Below are 20237 nucleotides of genomic sequence, written 5' to 3'. Positions count from 1 at the left end.
TAATCCTATTATAAATTAATAACAATAACAATAATCATCTATCTAAAAAAATTCTACTAAGGGTATTCTAGTCATTTTAGTTTTTTTCCTTATGCTATTACAATATCATTCCATTCAACCAAACACAAGAATACTATTACAGTTCTATTCCATTCCATTCAACCAAACAGCTGACTTACTGATTACAGTTCTATTCCATTAAAGCTCTATTCCATTATAGCTCTATTCAATTACAGCCCTATTCCATTACAGTGAACCAAACGTACCCTTAATTTTTTTTAATAAATTTAAAAAATAAGGAAAATGAAAAAATAATTAGAAAATAGCAAAAAAAATATAAAAAAGTTAGAAAATAGGAAAGTTATAAAAAATTATATCAAATTCCCAAAAATAAAAAAGAATATTTTTATTTCTAAAATACAAAATAAAGACCAAAAATACAAAAAAAAATGTCAAATTTTCTAAATAACTTAATTCACAAATTGGTACTTAAATTTTTTTTGTCACAAGTAGTACTTAAACAATTTTTTTCCAAGTTGGTACCTCATTAATCAAACCACTAATTCTGTTTTAAAAAAATTAGTACTTAAACTATATATTTTTCTCATTTTAGTACCTAAATATATTTTTTTGTTAGAATTAGTACCTAAACTAGTTTCTTTTCCCAAGATGGACCTCTCTTAATTCAATAATTAGTTAAATTGTTTAAGTTTATTCCTTAAAAAAGATAACCAATTAAAAAAATTGACATGCAACAATAAAAAGACAAAAAGTATTATTTTCTCTTTTATATAGATTGTTTTTATTTTTATATTTTTTCTTAAAAGATTAGGCTAATGGATTAACCAGTCAAACTAATAGTTCTCGATTTGATTAATTCTTTTGATTCAATCAAATAAATTATTAAAAATTTATAAAAAAATTAAAAGGTTTAATTCATGATTTGACTCTTGAATAGACTTGTCCGAGTGGCCTAACCCGAAGGCCTGCCCGAAAAGTGGGCTAGATTTGGACAAAAATATAGGCCCAAAAAATAGGTTTGAGCAAAAAATAAAACCCGTTTAAAAAATGGGTCGAGCCTCGAGTAAGTTTTTTGGGCTCGGGCCGGGCCGACTTAGCAAAAAAAAAACTTGTTGTTTGGTTGTTGTTTTTCATTATTTTGCTGCTATTTTTCTATTGTTTTGTTGTCATCTCACTATTATGTTACTATTATTTTGTTGTTATTGTTTGAGTATTGTATAACTTTTGTTTTATTGTGAATTTTGCTATTATTTTAGAGGCATTTGCTTATTAAATTGCACCTAATCTAGTGTTATTTAAATATAAAGATTTTTTAAATTTATTTTTCAATTTGTTGGGAAGCATTTATTTTAATTTTTTTGATGTATTATATATTTTTTAATTTTTTGTATAAAAATTTTAATACGGGCGGGTCACACCCAAGTTTTAGCATATTTATCCAAGTCGGGTTTGAGTAAAAATTTAAGCCTATTTTTTCGTGTTAGGTGGGTTCTAAGCACATCGATCAGGCCTAGAATTTTGTTAGGACCCGACTCAACCCAACCCATGAGCAACTCTACACTTGAAGTATACCATCTTTTCATTTTGATACTTCAACTTTTTTATCCCAACTTAGTACTTAAATATGTATAAGTTATACTTTTTAGCCCTAGACGTTAAAAAAACGTATAGACAATAAAAGAATGTCACTTTTAAGTAGAGGTGCTCATGGGCCGGGCGGCCCGGCCCGACGGCCCGCCCGAAATATGGGAGGGTTTGGGTAAAAATATAGGCCCGAAATATGGGCTTGGGCAAAAAAATGAGGCCCATTTAGAAAACGGGCCGGGCCGGCCCGATATAATAAATATATTTATTTTTTAAATTTTAAAATATTTTAAAATAATTTTTTAATTTTAAAATATTTTTAAAATACTTTTTTTTATTTTTAAAATAAATTTTTGGTATTTATTAAAAAATGGGCCGGGCCAGGCCCGGGCTTATGATTTTTTTTCCGGTCGGGCCTGGGCAAAATTTCAAGCCCATAATTCGGGCCGGGCCGAGCCCGGGCCAAAATTTTTTATGGGCCCGGCCCGACCCAAACCCGGCCCGGCCCATGAGCACCTCTACTTTTAAGTCTTTTAGTCAACAAGAAGACACCACTTGTCATTTTTTTAAAAGTATATATTTTATTTTGCCAAACATATATAAGCCTTAAAAAATTATAAAAATAGAAATAAATATCTAAAATTTCAAAAAAATATGTATATATATATACAATCTAAAAATATATATATAAAAATAGGAAACAAACTATAAAAAGTATATATAAACTCTAAACTATATAAAAAGTAATTAAATATATAAGAAAAAAACTATATAAAATCTAAATATAAATTATAAAAATTATATATAAACTCTAAAATATATATAAGAAATAATTATTTTTTAATTAAAAATACACTTACGATTTTATTAATAAAAATAAAAATTATATATATATTTTTAATTCTATCTTTCCCCACGTCCTATGTTTTTTAATTCTATATTTCCTTCTTCATTTTCTCATTCAGGTTTTTCTTAATTATTCTTATTAGAATAGGAAAAAAACAATAAAAATTAGTGTTTCCTTCCTTCTGTTTTTAACTAAAGCACTGAGAAAAGAGGAAAGCTAGAAATCTTAGCAACAAATCTGAATGAGAAAACCCAAAAATCTTAGAAAACCTAGAAATCTTTGAATAAAACCGCAAAACTTAAAATATGAAAGGAACAAAAAAAAAATCTCATTGGTAAAACTACTCTTTTTTTTTTCAATTTGGTTTTCCTCTCCGGCATATGGAAGATAAATGAGTCAAGAATGAGGGAAGAAGATGATACCAAAATTGCCATTTTTTTTCCTTCTTTAGTTCTTTTTTAGAATCATTATTGATTCAATGTGTTTTTCTTCTTTGTCTTTGTTTTAATTGACATAATTACAAGGGCAATTGAAATGCATGAATGCCAAAAACCATTCCTATCTCCGTCCCCCATTCTCCTTTTTGACAGTGGAAGTGGAACAATCAACAATGAATAACACTTTTTCTTCTGGGTTGATTTTACTCTAACAATTGCAAAAATTGGTAAAGCTTCTGTACTCTGATAGTTAAACGGCTAAAAAATTCCAAATCATAATCTAAGAAAAATGTTCAAAACCAATGGACTTAATTATCAAAAAAATGAATGTTTTTTTTTTGAAAGTTACCATAATAGGCTATTTTTTGAAATAATTATGAAAATAGGCCGACTTTTTTAAAGCGCTTCCAGGTAGACACGTTTTTAGGTGTAATTTAGAAAAACGCTCTTAGATGGACGTGTTTTTAGAGTTGTGAGCTGAAAGCACTTCCACGTAGACACGTTTTTAATGTATTGTCAGAAAAATACTTCTAGGTGGACGCATTTTCTGACAGGTGAACCGAAAAAGCTTCCAGTTGGAAGCATTTTTCTCATGTGTCTTTCAGTGTTAGGGTTTTTTTTAGGGTTAAGGTTATTTGTTTTAGGATTTAGGGTTAGAGTTTTTGAGATAAGATTATTTAGGGTTTTGAAATATTAAATAAGTTTTTTTTTGCATTTGAAATTTAAAACATCGTATTTTCATTGAAACTCGGAGTACTCGTTTGGAATGAAATATTAGTTTTAAAATTTTTGCACATTTTTAATACTTATGATATGGGTTTTAAAAATATATCCCAGGATATATGATATGTTTTATGTCCAAGTAGGGTTAAAATTTGTAGAGAGAAAATACTCCAAGCAGCATTTACTACCAGCAAAAGTATTGAAAGCGCGTCCAGTTGGAAGCATTTTCAGTACCATGTCAGCTAAAACCGCTTCCAGCTGGACGCGCTTTCAATACTTTTGCTGACAGTGCATCCTACTTGGAGCGTTTTCTTTCTACAAATTTTAACCCCTCACTAGCCGAGGAAAATTTTTAGAATGAACTTGGAGTTCATCTTTGACTATAAATGAAATATATTTCAGGCTCGAGTGCATAAGCCATTTACGAGGAAAAAAAGTTCTTAAGGAGATTAGAAGAAGAGAAGTTCATGGGGTACGAATAAGTTGGAGCAATGACACAATTTGGGTAAAAGTATGCATTGATTTTTGTTGTTCATTTTTAGTTGCAGCATTAATTTTTTGCATGATGCTTTTGTTTCGAAAGTCTCCCGACTGATTATTTGGTTGAAAATGAATGGATGGATTAATGCTATTATTTGTTACGACGGTGAAGTGTGTGACGACGAAAATGGGGTTTTAATCTAAGAATACAGTGCGACTGACTTTTAACCAAAACATACAATTGCTAGAACTACAAACAAGAATTAGGCAAAAATCATTGGATCCAACAAACTGAGAGTATTGTCCCTTAAATATCGATTTTGTGCTTCGGACGACCCCGTCAGATATGATGCTTTCGATATCAGAGTGCGATGGGGTTGTAGGCGATTGTGCAAACGCATCTGGATAGTGGATCATTGTTTCTTGAGTTATATGTCGAGTTTTCAATGCCAGACCAAGGCCCTCAGACGTCGACATATGTTCATGTTTGGATGTCAGAACGGAAGAACATGACGATAGTCCAACAACACAGTTGTGTGGTGGGTCCACCACTTTGTTAGAAACTTCTCATTATGATATCCATGAATCATCAATGGGAAAACACTCATCTGTCTCGACCCTTGATTTACACCGCGGCAAGCAGAACATCGAACAGTCAGGTTGGGGTGGCAGACAGAAGTTATATACCCAATGTTCTAGCTTTTAGTTTCTTATCTATTTGAACTTAGGCTTTCATGTACATCAAAGAATACGAGTCACACATACATAATTCATCATCCACTAAGGATTAAGGTATGTCACACTATGAATGTCACAAGGGAATAAATTCATAAACAAATCTAGGATCTATTCTACTTGGGTCCTGTTCGATGTACTATTAGTGTAATTAGTCACATCTATGTCTTTATCTTTTAGGAGTCATTCGCTCCAATACTCAAGACGAGATATTTCCCCAATTGGACTTGATAGACGACATATTAGCCTTTCAATTGATCTGCTCAATTCTGATTAGACTAATAATGTATTTAGATGATCTACTAATATAAGATGCATTTTCGTATTACGATCAGTCAATGCAATACTTCTTAATATTAAATGTTAGACAACTAGTGAACTGATATTTGCTTCAATTTTGCTTTGCGTGCAAAACCATTGAGGGTAGTATATGTAACACCCCATACACAGTCTGATTGTCGAACCTGAGCTATGGAACGCCACATTAGCCACATCAATGACTCTTCGTTAAATCCTAACCTAACCTCCATCACACCACTATGAAAATAGGATATATATACGTAAGTTACTCATATGCAGCGAAATTTCATGAAGGTAAAAACGCTTAAATAAAAGCACTTAACTAAGTTTCATTTAGTCACAGCTCAGAACAAATATGGGTTTACATACTTTAACAAGTAAAGTTTCACATAGGGGTTTGCCTATTGGCTATTAGGGGTCTGCTTAATGACTTTGCTAAGTGCTACATACTGGAAGATTCTTAAAATTTTCCAAACAAGGTTAGCTTTGTGAATAGGGTTTGCAAAACAATAAGGACTTAAAACAAAATAAGGTTCATGAACTCCCCCTAAGTACTTAGATCCTAGAAACTTGGATCGTAGAGCCATTTTCTAAGAAATATTGTCGTAATATGCTTAAGGGTTCGCTAGATGTAGTCTGTCACATTTGGGGTTCGCACTTTGAGACCAACAACTGTAATAATAATTTGGCGAACTTCAATAAGATAGTCAAAATGGTTCGTACATGCTGCTATTTAAGGTAACAAGGGTTCGCAAACAAATGCGTGAGAGAAAGTTATAGTGGCAAGAGAATTAAGAGAACATCAAAGAAAACTTCGTATATAATAAAATATTTAAATATCAGATGTTTTCGTTAAACATTAACGATTATTTTAACTTTAAACAAAACACAGAGAAACATAAAGTAATTTTCTATATTTTAATCACTTGGCGAGGTCATTAGATATATATTTCTAAACCCAAACAGATGATCCCATATTGCCTTTATTGTCCAAGGGTCGCTTGCTCTACCCTTCCAACATGTATGCTTCACTTGGATCATTCGTCTCACAGCTGCTCACCTTGTGATCTACTTACTTGCGGTGTTTAGGAAAGAGTGTGTGAGTTCTTACGAACCCAATGAACATACAAGAAGAAATAATAACCACATAGTAAACATAAAACATAAGTTAAGTAGAAACTTAGCCAATTTTACTGAGCTGCGAACCAGGATTCGCCATTCTTGTGCGAAGCCTAGTTCGCAATTACTTACAGACATATAGCTTAGTAAAAGCATAGTATCTTGGAAATCACATTCTTATTCACTTGTTTATTCTTGTTGGATAATCGGATCTCCTTATAACATCTCAAAATGAATCTATGAGTCCTTAACATGTCTCATAAGTGTAGTACAAGGCTAAACACTCTCCAACACACCAACATGTCCTAATGAATGGAGCTCAGCTCGACATTCCCTTATCTCTCCAGCCTATTCCAAGGCCTCAACGCTTAAAACGTAAAACATATAGGTTAGTAGTACTCACAATCCTATGGCATGCCATTATATCCAACATGTTCAGAAGGTTATTTTAAAATATTTACTTAGCATAGAGTTCGCAAAACACATAATCATATAGAGCTCGTATGTAACTATTAATGAAAACACATATTTAAATACTTTCATAAAAGAAAGTAATAGAAAAGACTTACTCTCAGAACATAGGTCAAAACCCAAAGCTCCTAATTAAAATTGTGGTTCACACATACAAGTGATGATCCCTAAACACTCACTAATTTGCTTGAAAGCTTAGACAAGCTTTGCTATTCCCTTAACCTTGTTTGAAGATGGTTTTTGATTTCTAAGTGCTGGGTTCTTAGGACTTTGACGATAGAACAATCGGTAGTAAATTTAGGAGAATATAATATGAAAGTCCTTTAACGACAATGACTTAATTTATAGGCTTTAAGTAACGTCCTTAGGATACTCTAATCGTAATAGAAATAGGAATTAATTACGTATATGGATAGTGTAGCAAAGAGAAAAGTAAGCTAACTTTTCTAAGCAAGGCATGACTCTACTTTGACCATTCTTACTTATGACTCATAGCCCAAAACTATAGTTCGTTGGCCCATTGGCGATCCCTGCTTCGCCAAGCCTACTGGAGATCTAAGTTCACTAAATTATTTGGCATACTTTAGTTCACCAAGTCTTTTGGCGAACTCTTACTCGTTAAGCTCACTGTGTACTTTAGCTCGCCGAACTTGCTAGTCGTACACCTGCTCGCCAATCTACTGGCATTTACATGCTTGTCATTTCCTCTAGTGAACCCCTGTTCACCAATCTTACTGACGAGTACCTATTCATAACACTCTTGGGAAATTTCCTGTTCTCCAGACTTCTTGGCTAAAAAATATTTTTTCTGAAAAACTTATGGGTAAAAAACTACTTTGAGACTGATTTATTGGAAATCAGTTTAAAAAAAAACACACAGAATACCCAAAGCACCTAAGAAACGAATACCAAATGATACGCACACGTTCATATAAGTCGTGCAATATTGTGTAAATTATGTTACGAGTATAAATTTTATATATTAACAATGAATTACAATAATGTATCATTCAAGTTTTTTTTAAATAAATCCATTTAGTTTTATTTTGGAGGATGTATCATCATTTTGAAGTTAGTCCTTTTTAAAATAAATTATTTTTTTGTACTTTAATTTTTTTACCAGCTTAACTCTCAACCTTTAAATTTTAGTTAAATTTAAACTCTAAAAATCATTGTTTTATCAATTTTTTTTAATTTTAGTTTAACAATAAAGTGTTCTAATGCGTAAATGAACTATAAAAAGCAAAAGCAAATGAAAAACTAAGGCTAAGAGTCAATGAAAATCGCTGAAACCTAAAAATTAGAAAATTGCAGAGCAACTTGACAAACTTCGTTTAAGGTGTTCCTAATTTCCAAATATTACGGAATTTAAACTGGAGCCTCCTAAAATAATTAGATTTAATTAAAAAGTTTTGGCATGAAATTAAGCCCACGAAATATTTTTTAAAATTATTATTTCTTTTTCGTATTTTATGCTCTCTTTTTTCCCTTTTTTGATCACTTTTTTTTGTGAGAAATATTTTTTAATATTCTAAGAGAGTGTCAAGAATCAGAATGTAAAATTTTAGATCTTTGGAAAATGTTTACCTATTAAAAAATTTTTTTTCTAAAAAAATTCTGGGTAAAAAATTGCTTTGAGGCTGTTTTGCTGGAAATCAGTTTTAAAAAAACACAGATAACACCGAAAACACCTAAGAAAATGATACCAAATGATACGCACACGTTCGTATAAGGCATGCAATATTGTGTAAATTATGTTAAGAGTATGAATTTTATTTATTAACTATGAAATATAACCATGCATCATTCAAGTTTTTTAAATAAATCCATTTAATTTTACTCACTTGTTCATTCCTGTTGGATAATCGAGTCTCCTTATAATGCTTCAATATGACTCTATGAGTCCTTAACATGTCTCATAAGTGTAGCATAAAGCTAAACACTCTCCAGCACACCAACATGTCCCAATGAATGGAGCTCAGCTCGACGTTCCCTTATCTCTCTAGTCTGCTCCAGGGCTTCAACGCCCAAAACATAAAACTTATAGGTGAGTACTTACAATCTTATGACATGCCATTATATCCAAAAAGTTAAGAAGGTCATTTTAAAACATTTACTTAGCATAGAGTTCGCAAAACACATAATCATATAGAGCTCACCATATAGAGCTCAGATGTAACTATTCATGAAAATACATATTTAAATAGTTCCATAAAAAAAAGTAATAGGAAAGACTTACTCTCATAACTTAGGTCAAAACCCAAAGTTCCTGATTAACATTATGGTTCACACATACAAGTGGCGATCCCTAAACACTCACCAATTTGCTTGAAAGCTTAGACAAGCTTTGCTATTCCCTTAACCTTGTTTGAAGATGGTTCTTAAGTTGTAAGTGTTGAGCTTTTAGATGATAGAACAATTGATAGTAAATTTAGGAGAACAAAATATGAAATTCCTTTAATGGTAAAGGCTTAATTTATTGGCTTTATGTGTCCTAACGTCATTAGGATACTTTAATAGTAATATAAGTAGGAATTAATTACGTATATAGATAGTATTGAAAAGAGAAAAGTAAGCTGACTTTCCTAACCGAGGCATGACTCTACTTTGACCATTCTTACTTATGACTCATAGCCTAAAACTGTAGTTCGCTCTTGAAATTGGCTCATTTAAGCTCGTAGATGTAATCCACCAGCTTCAAGATTCCATTTCTTGGGCCAAGAATTTCATGATTTAAAATATTGATTTTCTTAATTCTTAAAATAAGTTGAAATGGAAAAATTGAACAAAGATTCGGTTTCTTGAAAACAAGAAAGTGAATCTTAATTTTATTTTCTCATCGTATGTGATTCTAAGGCTTTGTAACAAAGTTTTTGAAAGTTCTGTTCAATCTATCCTTGATTTGTTTTGCTTTTGAACTTGTTATTAGGCCATGAGGTAAAAAGAGCCCATCATATCCATGGGCCTTGAGACTTGCATTATTCCCCCTTCCTTAAGAAGATTTGTCCTTAAATCTTTAGCTGCATAAAAAGAAACATGATTAGGCTTAATAGTAATGAATTTAACAAATACTCACCTAAGCACCCCTTTAGAAATTGTGAACAAAAGTTATCTTCAGGATCAAAGATATGATTGTGATCCTCAGATCAACATGGATCAAGCACTTCTCCTTCAAAGACAAACCATCAACACTAAACAAAAAAAAATTGTTAGGCACATGAAAGTTCAAGTAAAATATCACGTCTTACTTTTTTTGAATATGCATGGTCATCCATAAAAATTTTGAAAGACGAGTTAATAATTTCACATAATAATAAAAAAAAGGTTGAGGGTTTTATGTAAAAAGTCATCTTTAAAGGTACGACACAGGCTGCAGAAGAAGAATCCGTATAAAAGTTTACTTCCTCTATTTAATATTGATTTGAATAAGGTGTTTCAACCTTATTGCATTTCTTCTATTAGATGTTTATTAGAATAAGGTTTTCTAAACCTATAAGTACGCACATTCTTACTCCTTGTAATCATTCGAATTCGACCTAGTAAATTTTCTTCTCCTCTATCCGTGGTTTTTTCTTGAAAGGTTTTCCACGTAAAATCTGTGTTCTATTTTCCTTTATTTTCTTTGTGATATATTGCCATTACCGAAATTCTATTTTACAGTTAAAACATAATCATTCCTCACTTTTCTATGAGGATTTTCTTTCTTTTCCTTTTCTTTTCTCACTTGATAACTCTTCAATTTTACCTCATATGTATTTTCACTCACCAAAATTAGACCATCAAGTAGACTTTTATCACTTAAGGTATCTTTTCTCTCAGTCTTTTCACATGATGTTTCGTTACTTCTCATATCCCTTTCTCAAAAATTATTAATATGTAACGCATCATGATTCAATTCTCTAGGAGAACATGACAATTCGAGTTCCTCTAAGTTCATAGGTTCTTGTGAACTTTTTTCACTGTTACTATCTTCATGATTAGTAAGTTCATCATTACAAATATCTTTATCAGGGGATTCAATAATAGGTACAAAGTGATAGTAAATATCTTCTATGGGTGGGTATTGAATTGGACATTCGAGACTTCTTTGACATTTGCTACCACCAACAACATTTAACAATATATATGAGAACATTCTTACTATCCCAATCATTATTTTGACATTCTATTTGGACACTCGAACGAGCCAAGGTGTTGCTGATCATTTGCAGAACAATGTCCTTTTGAGCCTCTCTAGCATCTTGAGTCTCTTGATCTTTTGGTAACTTTGCGAACATTTTGAATTTATCATTGACCTTAAAGAGGCCTTATTTCAACATCATCAAGAAACCAACAAGGTTGTCTATGGTAACCGATGGCTTTTTAGTCAGATTATCACTCCTTTTACAATTATGAGTATCAAGAGTCATTGTGAAAGCTTGAAAAGAACACAACACTCAAAAAGAAAAATTAAGCAAACCTCACTGTTATACAATCATAAATAAATTCAAACTCTCAATGAAGTAAGAATTAATCTTGTGAGTCTATTAAAAGTGTTTATATCAACCAATCAGAATGTGTGAGAATCGAACAAGCAAAGCAAACCTATTGGAATTAGGAGTCCAAAATCGGCTAGACACAAAATAATCGTGTTGCACAAAGGAATGAATGTACAACGTGCTTAAACTTGCTAACACAAGAAACAATAAAGTGTTAAAATGCGTACGGGAACTATAAAAACAAAAGAAAACAAAAACCTAAGGCTAAGAGTCAACGAAAATTGTTGAAACCCAAAAATCAGAAAATTGCTGAGCAACTTGACAAACTTTGTTTGAGGTGTCCCTGATGCGGTCGTTGAAAGCACCAAAAATATCCTATCCCTAATAAATAATGAAAAAGAATAGTAAAAGGGAAGTAGGGTCAAATCCTCAGGGACTGGATTTGCACAATATATTGTTCAGTGAAATCCCGGCAGAATCTTGCTCAAGAAAACCTGTGTTCCTGAAAAAAAATAAAAATAACAGAATTAAAGGTTTGGATCTGGAAATGAAAAATAAAATAAAAATAGAATTAAGAATATTGAATCGAAAATTCGAGAAATTAAAAATAGAGTTAAGAGAAAGGAAATTATTATGGGAGATTCCAACCTCCAGTTGCCTCGTTCCACCTTGGGTTCAATCATCGGCTTTTAGATGATCCTTCCCAAACTGAATAAGTCATTTATAGTGGAAGAGGATGCCTACGACCACCAGCTCCAAGGATACGATTTAGTGGAACCTGACTCTAGCCAACAATCGTTTCTGTGGGATCGTCTTATGCTAGATCAACGCTTCTCAATGGCGAATCCCACGCCATTTTGTCTCTTAGGCTCACCAACTTCTGACGTAATAAGCTAATGAACCGACTGTGCAACTTTCCCAAAACATACAAAGCGGCCACCTTTGCATACGTTGAAAAGCTTACTTTTTAAGGGACATGGACGGAAGCGTCATCCCCGTAGTGTGGAGAAATGATGAATACTCAGCAAGGAGGCTAAGTACGGACTCTAAGCCTCAAGAACCCTTTTTGGGGAATATCGACAACTTTCGGCTAGATGGGTTTAGTGGCTCATGGTTGTGGTGGAAAAGAAAATAAATAAAATAAAAATGGAGATTTTATTGAAAGAAAATATGAGAAGAACAAAAGCCTAGACTTTTGGGGAGAGAGTGTTTACAGAAAAAGATGTATCTCTTTTGAGTCACTTCACCCCCTATTTATAGTGCTAGGGGAGATAGTCTAATCCTACTTAAATTCCCAAAAGATAAATACATTTAATTGAAGATAAATAAAGATAAATAAAATAAAATCCTAAAATTAAATAATCCTTAATAATTATCTTAATATTAATTATCCTAATATAATTAAAATAGAGTCTGATAGAATAAAATCTCTTTTTTTTGCATTTCAACCCTTGTGTCCTCCATGCTTGCACTTTTGGCACCAACTTTTCCTTGTGTCACACATTGGCCCATTTTATCTCTAAATTTACGCTTTTGGCCCTTAATTTTGCTTTTGCCTCAAATTTAGTCCTTATGAGATAAAAGATCATAAATAGCTCAAATTAGCAGGATCATACTCAGAATAAATACATAAAAATACATTATTCTAGAGTGTTATCAGTCCCTAATATAAAAAAATCACAGAATTTAAACTAGAGTCTCCTCAAATAATGACTCTACTTTGGCCATTATTACTTATGACTCACAGCCCAAAACTGTAGTTCGTCGGCCCGTTGGAGATCCCTACTTCGCCAAGCCTGCTGGCGATCTAAGTTCACTAAATTCTTTGGCATACTCCAGTTCACCAAACCTTCTAGCAAACTCTTACTCTCCAAGCTCACTGCGTACTTTAGCTCGTCGAACTTGTTGGTCGTACACCTGTTCGCCAATCTACTGGCGTATACATTCTTGTCATTTCCTTCGGCGAACCCCTGTTCACCAATCTTACTAACGAGTACCTGTTTGTCACACTCTTGGGAAATTTCCTGTTCGCCAGACTCCTTGGCTGGAAAACATTTTTTTTCGAAAAATTTATGAGTAAAAAATTGCTTTGAGGCTACTTTATTGGAAATCGATTTAAAAAAACACAAAGAGCACCCAAAACATCCAAGAAATTGATACCAAATCGTACACACCCGTTCGTATAAGGCGTGCAATATTGTATAAATTATGTTAAGAGTATAAAATTTATATATTAACAATGAATTATAAGCATGCATCATTCAAAATTTTTAACTAAACCCATTTAATTTTATTTTGGAGGATGTATCATCATTTAAAATTTAGTCCTTTGAAAATAAATTATTTGTTTTTTTTTCACTTTAATCTTTTTTTTATCGGTTTAACTCTCAATTTTTAAATTTTAGTTAAATTAAAGTTTTTATGGAAAAAATGGATTCAGCTATTAAAATTGGCAACTCGTGTGTTCTGTTAATGTGAATAAATCTTTAAGATTTTATGCTGAAAACTTTTTAAAATTTTAATAAGTTGCCTAGACAACTTTCGTAAAAATAAATAATTTAAGGGGGAAAGTAAAAATGAGGTGAGGATGGATTTGCTACTGCTTTTGCAATTGAAGATGCAAAAACTTGGGAGCCACTCATGTTGACATATGATGATAATTCACTAATCCTTTAATTACTTGTACGGTACTGTTTTTGGGACTTCATTCATTTCAATTTTTACTACTTTATGCTTTCTTTTGCTAAAACATTAAAAAAAAAAAGAATTATATGAAAGATTGTAAAAAAAATTATTTTAAATTGACATAGGCATTTCCTTCCTCGTTAATAAATTACATATATAAACCTACAAGTGTAGGAAAAATAAAATGGCTGCAAAATCCTCCTTACTGAGGTCTTGCAACAAAACTATGAAGGTATGGGAAAGAAGCATTACAACAACTTTAAACACTTAAAAGAGGACTATGAATAGGAAAAGAAACAGATACTTGAACTAGTTAACACGGCTGCAAATCCTCCTTATGATCCCTGCAGAACCTGTTAGAGGCTCGATATCTCCCATCTTGATCATGGCGGAAGCGAAATCGGATCTGAAAGTTGAAGGGTTCCTGCTGTAGTCGTTGACTATGCTATCTGTGGATCCACCGCTGAACAGCACTTGATCCGACTGGAGAAGACCCTTCTTTTGCAGTAGATTCCTGAAGTAGTTGTTGTCAAAGGAATTTGGTGTGACCAAATCAAGTGGTGCCAAATTTCCATTTCCGTTGGGGAAAGTAGCTGGACAATTGCGTCTGCGAGTGCTGGCAAACCCAGCGTCAATGTCACTTCCATTACTGTATATCCTATCCCTGAATGTCACGCATTGCGCCTGTCCAATGGTGTGAGAACCTGTACCCACAAATGGTTTAAGTTAATTATCTCAGTTATCAGTACTGTTTGTTTAGTAGGGAAAATGAAATGGTATTAAAAGGATTAGTTGTGCCCAAACCTGACAAAGCAACCATGTCTCTTTCACTAAGGCCCTTGCTTTCAAAGAGATCGATAAGCCTTTGAAGACCATCTGCGAAACGAGGAAGATCTCTGCTAGCTAGGCTGGCGCTTGCAGTGGTTGAATCTTTTCTTCCAAGCTTCACTGTCCACGATGGACCACCTACCTGGATTGTTCCAGGAGATCATGTTAATCAATTAGAATTAATTAAATATGAAAAATTTAAGTAGAATATTTAACGTCTCTATATATATATATATGTACGCGGCGAATAGTGATATTGACTCACGTATTCAGAGGCATCCCTGGCAGCGACGGCAAGGATGTCGGCACAAGATACAACCCCAGGGCATACGTTTTCAACTGCAGATTTAGCCTCATCTATAACTTCAAAGCCTCTTACAGAGTTATTATTTTGAGTTACGAACTTCTCGCTTGTGATGGAAGGGGAATTGTCCAGTAAGATTGAAGCATCACAACCCTGAATAAAGCAAAGCAAGCACTCCATTTAATACAATCCACGCATGCAATTGAAATTTGTTGTAATATACGTACGAGTATAAACATATTAAACAAGTACCTGAACAAAGCAATCATGGAAATGAAGCCGAATAAGAGATGCAGCCATCCTACGTTCTCTTGCAATGGCGGATCTGATGGATGTGCGAATGGTACCGAGTGCATTGGGGCATGTGTCACCATAAAACGTAGAAGAAAGCTGTGCTTGGCATGCGCTGAAGCTCAAAACCAGCAGCATCACCGTAGCAGCAGCTCTAAATATTGCAGCTGTTACCATTTTTTCTGTTCACTACCGAAAACAAAAACTAGAGTTAAATACACAAGATATCTAATAAGAAGAAAGTGAATGGGTGATGAAGAAAGAGCTTGTGGCTAAAGTTGTATTTATAGAGAGTATTTAAGAAATTAGGATTAGACTTTATTGGAGGTTGCGTTGGTCATAGTTTTCTGCCATATGATATGATATCATGGCTGTAATTAACGAATTTTTCTGTTTTCCAACGGCTGACTTTATGATTATGACTCATTCGTATTTGGCTTGCATGGCGCGTTACTTGATCTTACATTCTACGTGGAAAATGTACCAAAAGTTGTCCTTGTCAATGTCTGTTTGTTCTTTTTTTTTTCAGCAAATTTGCGCTTCTTTTTTTTTAATTAATTTAGTTAGTTCGCATCACCGCATATATATTATTGTTTTTTTTTTCTTAAAATCTCGCATTATTAGACATTAATTATACCTAAAATTGAATTCGTAAATGAAATTCGAACTCTTTTAATATTTTTTTTCTATCTATAAAATTCAAAATTTGCATCTTACTTAAACAACCATTTACCCAAATATCTTTATAAAAGAGATTAGCTTGGTGTTGGCAGCCCACGTTTTCTTTTCTTCAAAACTTCAACGGCCAGGGGAAATTGGCATCTCAATCTTTAAAGTGAAGTGTTGAAATAATGAATTTTGATTAGAAGAGAATATACAGTAAGGCTTTTGTAATATTTATAATATACATATATGGTCAGTGCTCACTTATATTAATCTAAAATTAGTATAATCTTATATATTCTCCTTATCTTTCTATAATTAATACTTAAATAGTGGGAGGGTTGTTTTTATTAATCTATCATGTATGTAAAATTTCAAATAATTTTGATATCTCTATCATATTAGAAAAAAAATCATCTTTATTGATATATATTTAATGATTGAAAGTTTATATTGAATAAATTATTAAATATTTTTAATTTATTACAAACTTAGCATGCATAATATAAATATGATATATAACAATTAAATTGTTAAAATATTAAGGTAAATTATTTGGTACAAGCAGGGTCAAAAGGTTGACAAGTGACCTATAAGGGTATAGTAAATTATTTAAAAATAAATGTTTTAAAAAAAAAAATAGAAACATGTCAATTTTTTGAGACTGCTTGTAATATAAAAAAAGTAGACTGTTAGTGTATCAAATGCTCACCCATTTATTAATGGTAGAACGATTTATGAAAATGTCTAAAACTAATTTAATTTTACAATAATATAAGTGTATTCTTCCCCAATTTATATACCTATGAATAATCAACTTTACAAGTAGATACAAACAATTAAACTTTTAAGATTTAAGGTTAAATTTATATGCTGACAAACAATATATTAAGGGCTAATATTCGATGTACTGTCAATGTATAATTCAATGCACTTATTTTCATTTCTAATATTTCTAATGATGTGACATTGGGCTTTTTGATATTGTATGAAATTATATTTCGTGTGTGCATCAAGTATAAATTTATATATTAAATATAAATCTTTTTGAGGGTTTACAAGCACAATACAATTACAAATACAACTTTGAGCAACAACAAAATAAAATTAAATCAATACAAACTATAAGTGAACAAATGTTTAAAATATAACCGAATAAAATCGCACATAATAGTTTCATATTTCTCAAACCTAATTTGAGAAGTCAAAATTCAACCTTTACTTTGCTTGCATTGGTTGCCAAAGTCTAGTGGTAAGCATTGGATTGCCTTGTTTAAAATATTAGTGGAAATAACACGTCTCTTTGTTTGTCTAATCCTTTTCTTTATCACCAAAATTCTAACTCACATAAAATTAACGATCAAGTACTTTTGTACAAACTTGACCTTGCATTCGGGATAATTGTGCTTCATTTGATATAAATGCTCACAAACATAATAGTGGTATCAAGTAAATAATCGGAATTGGTTTTGCATGGCATTCGGGATGGTGATTGGCATACCTCTATTATCTTATATGGTATGCTATGATAATCAAATAAAGAAATCATCCTAGAAAACAACCATTTTGAGATCGAACAATTGTGTGTATGTAAAACCATGTTCCACAATGATCTAGCCTCATCCACTCTGTTATCCATATCAAATGCAAGTAGAAGGGTGTCATATGTTCCCATCGTAGCTCCTTGGCCTTTATTCAACATCCACTTTGTCACCTGAGTATCGGCAACTTCATTAAATCTAATTTAACCTGAGAAAATACTAAACATAACCAAGCCAACAACCACAACTTAAATTATTTGCTGAGTATCCATTTGATTGTTTGTTTTGCTCATTACTTTTATGTTGGTAAAAAGTTGCTAAAAAGAAAAAAAATGTCTAGAAAGGAAAATAAAATATCATACATAGTTAAAATAAGGTAAAGATTATAAAGCAAGACAAACTGTAAACATAGTTGTGTCACATAAAACTACACTTATGCATTTTGTTGCTTCTTAATTCTTCAAATTTATTAGGCTTTCTGTCCAAAGCAACAACCAACCGAAGACTAAATTTACATTCCTTTTAATTTTTTTCCTCGAAATCGATAATGATTTAGAGACCAATTAAATGTAATTGCTCTAAATTTTACAAATACAATCCATCAATATTTCATAAAGAAAGGATTGATCATTCATACCATCAAACAACAAAGCTATCACATTTCTACCCAAAATTACAAATTCTAGATACCAGGGTTGAAAGGAAGTCAAATTTCAACCCAAATCACTTTTATCCCTTCAGTTCTCTTCTTTTCTTTACCAATAAAACCCAGACAATATAGCTAAGTAGTTAACCGAGTCCTATATTCTCCTATTCAACTAAATTCAAGAACTGAATAACGAAATTGAACATAAATTGTCTAAAAAAAGTTCAAAACAAAACAAATTTAAATAATAAACTAAAATGAACCAATAATAAAAAAGAAAAAGAAAAGTAAACCTGCTAAAGCTAAATTGGCGAGTCTTTCACAGTTCTTCATTGTCATTTTTTATTGCTAATAATCGTTTTATCTAAAACAAAAATAGACTAAAATAATTAGTAGATAAGAAAAGGAAACCAAAATTTAAATGATTTTTCAAATAAAATTAGGAATTAGAACTTTTGATTTAATTTTCCTCTCTTGCTCTTTCCAACAAACGATAGAATTTTGTAGATCGGAGATGCAGGAAATGAGAGAAAATTTAAATAAATAAATCTAAAGATTTGATTTCATTCTCTCTTTTATTTTATTTTATTTTTTCAGATTGAAAGGAAATGACATTGAATTTGAGAACAAGAACTAACTATCAGCAATAGGTATTGCCACGGCCACAGTAGCCGAAGAAGTCTCGCCCTTCCCAGCATTCACGTCATTGTTGATCGGAGCCTCGTTGATCCCACAATTGCTGGGATGCACGGCGGGAAACGTGCACATTTCTTTGGAAAGCTCTGCCTTCGACATCAATTTCTCCATATTTTCCACCACACACAAATCCGCCACACGCAAAACCCAATAATAGAGTCTTCTGATACATTTTATCCAAAACCTAAGAAGATCTCTTGCTCTTGTTACAGAAATGATGAGCGAAGGTGGGAGAAGATTTTCGTCTTAAAATAAGAGAGTTATTACGAGAAGCATTGAATAGGTAATTCAATACCTGACCCTCTTAATGGATATGCAATGTTTACACGTAATAGGGCCCGTACAGAATAAATGATTCGATAATCAAATTTCAACCATACAAATGTATCACTATAGCACGTGGAATAGGGACGGAATGGAATGGCCATTTTGTCGAACCAAACATGCCGTAAGATTCTTATTAGTACTGGTTAGTATTTACAGCTACTAATTATTTGTACAAATGCTAAGCTCGATCTAATCATTATGTGATTATTAAAGCTTCTATCAATAAAAGTAGATTGGTTTTCTATTCTTTTCTTCCTTGTTTCCATTATGTGTTAGCTGGGTTTTATATTGGTTGGATGGCTTCTCTGACACTTTTAAAGGACAACCATTTTGCTACTTCTTCGGTTCTGATCTGACATTTTGTATTTTCTGCAAAACGCACACTATTTACCACGTAAAATATTACATACTGGCCAAAAACAAAATGTAAGTATTTGGTCAATTTTTGTTCTTCATATCATTTTTACTTTTAATTACAAAATGTTGATGAAAACGTTTTCTTTTCTTTTGATACATTTTTATTCGTAAACTGAAAATTTTTAAGAGTTAGCAATCATATTAATTTTGATTGTAGTAATGCTCAATCAGCATGAAAATGCAATATATATTAACAACTTAAAATATAATGGACCGAAACATTTAATTAAAATTAAAATATAACGATAAAAATAGTTCTAAAAATATTACAAAATGAATAATTATTTGATACATCTAGACTGATAATTTTTAATTCCACAAATATGATTAAAATTTTATACCCATGAACATAATTTACGATTTGTTTATTTTTGAATCTTAATGCTTAGAGAATTATAAGTTGCATAGAGATTTAGCTATTGCATTGGGTTTTAGATAAAGTTTTACCAACATCATTATTTTGATCTTGAATTGCTTTGTGACAATGCTTATGAATTCCATAACAAGTTTGTTAAATCGAGACTTTATGCACTACTTTTTACTGGATTTGTTTAATGATGCTTTATTTGATACAGTTTGATGTGCTTTTTAGATCACATGTTTCAGATGAGATGGATCAGAGTATTTAGAAGAATACGGTGAGA

At 32.0% G+C, this 20237-nt stretch overlaps 1 protein-coding gene and 1 long non-coding RNA gene across 2 annotated transcripts; both read right to left on the bottom strand.

The window, feature by feature from the left end:
• Positions 1–14013: 14013 nt before the first annotated feature.
• Positions 14014–15569, bottom strand: LOC107921848 (lignin-forming anionic peroxidase). Its single transcript, XM_016851683.2, has 4 exons — positions 15265–15569; positions 14974–15165; positions 14685–14850; positions 14014–14584 (listed from the first exon to the last, which is right to left on the bottom strand). The coding sequence occupies exons 1-4, from the start codon at positions 15478–15480 to the stop codon at positions 14190–14192; spliced, it is 969 nt and encodes a 322-aa protein (XP_016707172.1). The 5' UTR covers positions 15481–15569; the 3' UTR covers positions 14014–14189.
• A 1788-nt stretch (positions 15570–17357) lies between these two features.
• Positions 17358–19487, bottom strand: LOC121213515 (uncharacterized). Its single transcript, XR_005908890.1, has 3 exons — positions 18792–19487; positions 18447–18517; positions 17358–17680 (listed from the first exon to the last, which is right to left on the bottom strand). It is a non-coding gene; the product is annotated as an uncharacterized lncRNA (long non-coding RNA).
• Positions 19488–20237: the final 750 nt, after the last annotated feature.

This window comes from Gossypium hirsutum, chromosome D01 (assembly GCF_007990345.1).
Source record: "Gossypium hirsutum isolate 1008001.06 chromosome D01, Gossypium_hirsutum_v2.1, whole genome shotgun sequence".
Taxonomy (NCBI): domain Eukaryota; kingdom Viridiplantae; phylum Streptophyta; class Magnoliopsida; order Malvales; family Malvaceae; genus Gossypium; species Gossypium hirsutum.
This window is presented reverse-complemented; position numbering and strand designations above follow the sequence as displayed.